The sequence below is a fragment of the Mycetomoellerius zeteki genome, unplaced genomic scaffold, assembly GCF_001594055.1.
Source record: "Mycetomoellerius zeteki isolate Tzet28-1 unplaced genomic scaffold, Tzet1.0 scaffold310, whole genome shotgun sequence".
In the NCBI taxonomy this organism is placed as follows: Eukaryota; Metazoa; Arthropoda; class Insecta; order Hymenoptera; family Formicidae; genus Mycetomoellerius; species Mycetomoellerius zeteki.
Window position 1 is genome coordinate 1257299 of NW_017257295.1, and position 5862 is coordinate 1263160.

Consider the following 5862-nt stretch of genomic DNA (forward strand, 5'->3'; position numbering starts at 1 on the left):
CTTCAAGAACAAAGGTACAAATGTCGATATCAACCGTGCTTTCTCTCTTTGAATTGTCAGTCGAATTGTCGCTGTGTACAGGACGCGCGCGTAGAAAGCCAAAGGAATAAGAATATCCGAAGTTTCGGGAATGTGTCGCCTATTTATATACCCGCAATGTAACATATGAAGTCCCTGCACGCCCTGCACGCGCGCGTGCACAAACGCACATTGCCGTGCAGCACAACGCGACGCGGCGTGGCGCGGCGCGGCGCGGCTTCGCGCTCGGTGCATGTGCATTGCCGCTGCGATAGAGAGCGGCGCGGAGCGGTGCAGCGGAGTCGGAGAGGCGCTCAGGGCTATCATTATGGCGGCAGTAGACACTCCCTCCTTATCGCCGGTTTCCAGCACGAGTCCCAGACGAACGAACGAACGAACGCTCGCAGCTTCGCTCGCTCGCCATCATTATGTTTTCCGCGGCGAGCAAGAACGCGCAACGCCGAGAGAGATAGAGAAAAAAAAAGAACAGAGAAAGAGGAAAAAAAAGAGAAAAAGAAAGAGAAAACGGGTACTGTATTTCCGTATACATGTCCTGTATGTGCATGTACAAGCGCGCTGCGATGGAGAGAATGTGTGCACACGGGCGTGGATGCCAAACGCGGCCAGCATCGTGACTCGCGCGTATCTCTTTCTCTATCTCTCTTCTTCTCCTTTTTCATTTTTTATTTACATAAATATACCTCTGAGCTCTTTGATGTTTCGCAGTTGATATTTTGGAGAAAGGCTCCTAAGCACGTAGATGAAAAGTGAACTGGACTACGTCGTAAAAGAGAAGTCTTTGAGAATTTTGTAGCGTTTCACTCGCTATCAAATAATGTAGTAATATCTTTTCATGGGAAGCGTGTTTGCTTATATGAAAAAAAGAGAGTTTCGCGGTAAGAAACTTATATCCCGAAAAGCGTTATTTCTTATGATGCGATGCATCGGTATCAATGTATTATAATTTCCGATTCCAGAAAATACGAAGCAGCAATCGTTCGCAACGGCGGAAGAACCGCTATTCCGCAAGAGTAACATGGCGGATAAGGAGGTACGACGCAATGCAAGAGATATGAATTAGATTCAGCTGTAGGGCGTCTTATATGTGTCGCTTTCTTAAACTCTTTTTTTTTTTTACGACTACAGAAATTACGGGGCATACACGAGCAGTAGCAGCGCACACGGTCGCAGCAATACGACATGAACGAATCGCACACGGGTGTGGACCAGAACGCGGTCACCATTGAGCCGTACGTTCTTTCATTTCCTTAAATACAGCTCGGCGAGCTCTGATACTTTGTAATCGATAGTTGTGCGAAAGAGGTATAAGCATGTAGTAGAAACTGGACTGACCGGAATGGCAGACCGCAGAAGCGCGGACGTCTGTCATTATTGCGAATAATAATGGTTGCTTAGCGTAGCGGTTTAGTTGTAACACTAACGTTTGCTCTCTCAAGATTTAGTGAGAAAGCACGGCCTTTCGTAACTTCCAAAGTTATACGCTCTACATACTATTTGTATAGAACAATACTAAATGAATCACGATTCCGAAAAATAATTTTACAATTTTGTTAAATTCTGAGGGAGGGAAAGAAACATTTTTTATTTAAAAAAAATATTTGTGTGAGTATAGGATCGTTTTTTTTTTATCGTGATAAAAAGGAAAATTACGTTGCAAGAATTACGTACCGAGTTGATATGTCATAAATTGTAAAAAAGAAATAATACACAGCGCGATCGCATCATCTATAATTGCGCATATACCTTCGCGGAACTTGTTTGTCGCTTATTATTTTTTACATTTCTACGAGATACTTTTGGCGTTACAAGCGTTTACATCGATAACAATATCAAGTTGAACCATCACGCGTTAATTGTCTTCCGGAAGAAATCGTAGTTTTATCGAAAGGATCGAGATAACGCTCGATCGCGGAATAGTGCGCATAGCGATTAAATACAATAGGCACGATCATTATAATCCAAGATCAGATAATACCTACTGAAGGCGATCGCCTTCATACGCGAACGCGAAGATAACTGCTCGCCTCTGTTTTAGGTCGGTTGTTGCTATCATGACACGATCTAGGAGTTAATGCGCCAGCGCGATTGATTCTAACGGCAATTTCGTTCTCGAATGCATCCATAGAATCGATAGTACGCGATAATTATTGTGATTTATTTACTTCGTGTAACGCAGCTGCCTAAGTTTCAACTCACTTCCTATCTTCTCAAATACTCTTCCTATCATCCGGAATACAGTTAGTCTATTATTACGTGTCTAGTTATCAATCGCGCGCTGCCGATTATTTTTTCAATGATTATACTTGCTTTATTGCTTTTAATATAACTAATACCGATACTATCAGTGCATCAGAAACTTACTCAGATAACCTTTCGTAATTTCTCTTTCGCTATTTAGTAAAACATTATTTTATGTTATTATTTTATGTTACTACATTTTACGGACTATTTCATTTACTAATTATATGGTGAAACATTTTTTTCACAATGTAAGATATTTTTTATGAAAAATTAATATAAGTTTAAAATTTTTTTATCTAGAATGAAAGCAAAGTTATCGTTCGATACTTTGATTTGCATAACAATTCTATCAATGTGCAGTAAATTTAACATTGCATGACGTATTTATATCCTTTTTGCATAAAAGGTTAATCATACCTTTAACAAATCCTTCATGTATGGTTCTTACGAAATGGTTTCTTAGAGTTTCTAAAAATTCAGGGTAGTCTTTCGTAGTTAGGCAGACAGCAGAAATTCGCAGGTATCCACAATTGATTTTTAAGCGACAATTACTGTACGGCTCTCGAATCGTAAACGTTGTAGCCTGATCGGGTTTCCAAGTTTTGTGAAGCTCGGCGCGATGCCAACATCTGCCGACAGCTGAAGCGAAATATAGAACAATTATTACATCTAATTGCAACGATTACACGGGTCGGAAATTTAAAAAAAGAACGACTTCTTAGGACAATCCTGTTATTTAGACAAGTTCAACTGTTTCACATTATTACATTGATATAACGAAACATTAATACAGTGTTTTAGTTTTCCAAGAGATCTTTCAACAAGTTTTCTTTTATAAATGTGCTATATTTGATACTGACAGGATAAAGAGAGAAACGTCTTCTGAATCTTTACAGTGCCATCGAAAGAATGATACTCGTATATATAAGACTGACATTTACCTAAGAGTCGTTATAGTGGTTTTCTCTTTTTGCATAATCAAAGTGACTTATTATATGTTACACACACACACACACAAATCTATATGTTAAGTAATTGTATTCTTCACATGCAGTACATCACCTTGAATGCTTCGACAATATTTTTTCGTAGAAACATAACGATGTAGTCGACTGACACTCCCATAATTACCTGCTAATTCTTGTCTTCGTTCAATATATGAGAACCGATGAATGGACATTCGTCGATCGTGACGTGTTTACGTAATCGCTAACATACGTTCTTTTCATCGGAAAATGTAATATTGTTCAATCTTTTTTTGGTTTCCTTTTACTGATTCCTTGATCTGGAAACCGTATAAATTTGCCATTCATCTTATGCTTGCGTGATAAGGTCTATCATTAAATGCGACTGCAATAGATCGATAAATATGAATGTCGAAATTCAAGGATCGACAAATCTGACAATGAGTACGATAATGATCGGATCGCGGTTTGCCAATTGCACAGCAACGACAATGCTGAGCGTACGTACATCGAGAGCGACATGTGCGCCATGCAAGCGCCTATGTCTCGTACAACACGCACGAGGAGACCTTTTCACTGGAACTCGTCAAGGGCCACTCTAAACAAAGCCACCGGCAATGCTACGTAACGTTGCACGTATAGTCGACAATACATCATCGCAATCGATTCACAAAATAAGTCATCAGAAAAGCAACTGGTAAACCGTATTTGATATTTCTTGTCTTTGTATATTTGTTAAGTATATTAACGTTTGAGCGATATGCAATCATTGTTCGATCTTCTCTTTAATTGGTAAAACTTTGGCAGATCTTCAATTTAATCAATTGATTATTGATCCAAATAACGGATTACATAAGTTCCAGAGAATAGTTTCACTACGTTACACCTGTCCCAAATAACACACGTGAGTGGTCGCCATGTTCCATCACACAATACACTCATACCACGACAAATAAATTGAAGAATAATGAAAAAGAGAAATGTCGCGGTTCACTCTATGAAAGAAGCGATAACGTGGTGCGGATATTCCGGTAATGTGGCCTCGATATGGTTTCTGTAACTTTCTTCCGACTGCTACTTTTTTTGTGTTCGCCCCGACTGACTGACCGCCATGTCTCGGTTACTCACACCACGAAGAAAGTTCTCCACCGCAAAATCGAACTCGAATGAAGAAGAGGAAACGCGCTCTGCCGTGCAAGCAGGAGCATGTGACAATCCGCTCGCATCGAGGACCGAGGAGAGACTCTATAAGGTGGTTTCCATCCCCCAATAGCGCGGCTGGTGCGCTGGCGGTCCCGACGCTGCAATCATTCCCCGGTAATGATTGTCATTACCGGGCACGGGAGGGCGAGCGAGAGCGGGTGGACGAACGGAGCAGAGGGATTGGCCTGCATTGCGATTGCGTTTCTGTCTGGTCCCATTGGCCGACAAACTGCGACTACGGACGCGTCTGTCCCTCAACAGACGATGCGGCGACCTGCACCGGGTGGTGGAGGCTAAGTAATATTCCCCTTTTTTGGATGATCTTTATTTGATAGGAATCAACCGTAATCGCGGGCTTCGATTGTTGAGCCGCAAGTACTTTCAGGGAGGGACTTGGGTCGATGAAGATTGTGTTTATCGATTTTTGCTGCTCGCAAAGAGGAGAGCAAAAGAGAGTTCCAGCTGGGTTTTTTGCGATCCGCAGGCGGTAGATTTTGATTAAAGAGAGTCAAGATATGAAGCTGCATCAAAGTGTTATCAATGCAACCTTTTACGAAACGGTAAAGATGTACTAATTGTAAGTCTCTGTTATAATTATAAATGCACACAATTGTTAGGAAAATATTTCGCAAATTAATTTAAATATCTTGTCAAATATTTATTAACAGAATTTTTATAATTAACGTATACTTCCAAATAATATACTTTTAAATATATATAGAATTAAAATAAAAAAATTATAATAAATTGTATGTTGCTAAAGACAAGATTTTACCAAAGATTACATAATTTTAACAATAACGATGCAAAATTTACTGAAACACAAAACGACACCTAGAGAAACGTACCACTCTCTAAACGAAAGCAACCCTCATCCGCATCTCGACCCGCGCCCATTCATTACTACATCTGTAGCACTCACGCGTGGCCATTGAGCGGAATGCAAGTAGCAAATTAACCTGAAATGCCCGGCTAACTTTTCTGAATGGAAGATTACTGACTCGTGCGTTCACAGAATCGTTCAGTATCTGCAGTAATGTCCGCCTCGCGTTGTATCGACTTTTTCTATGTTGATAATGAATATGTGATTCAATAGCTTATAACGATTTATTCTAAGGTTTTTTTCTCACGATAGATGATCTTTAATACGTTGTGAGAAGCGATTATTCATGTTTCTGATAAATACTTTTTCTCAATAGATATAATATTATTTGTGAAACTTTTTCAATTTTATATACTGTAGTTTATCAAAATATGTTTGCTGTTTTAAACTCTCTCTTTAGTATTTTTTTTTAATGTACACTTTACTATATTTTTAGATACAAGATACTTCTACAATTTTATATTAATTATCTCCCCCTCTCTCTCTCTCTCTCTCTCTCTCTCACTCCACACATCAATTTTTCTAGTTTTT

At 39.6% G+C, this 5862-nt stretch overlaps 1 protein-coding gene across 1 annotated transcript in view; it reads right to left on the minus strand.

Annotated features, from left to right (window-relative positions):
- Positions 1–3504, minus strand: part of LOC108724804 (uncharacterized) — an 18565-nt gene extending 15061 nt beyond the window's left edge. Inside the window, exons 1-2 of the mRNA XM_018451422.1 lie at positions 3412–3504; positions 2698–2919 (exon numbers count right to left, since the gene is read on the minus strand). Coding sequence (XP_018306924.1) covers positions 2698–2919; positions 3412–3460 — 271 coding nt within the window. The 5' untranslated portion in view covers positions 3461–3504. The remainder of the gene's footprint in view (positions 1–2697; positions 2920–3411) is intronic.
- Between the last annotated feature and the right edge of the window lie 2358 nt (positions 3505–5862).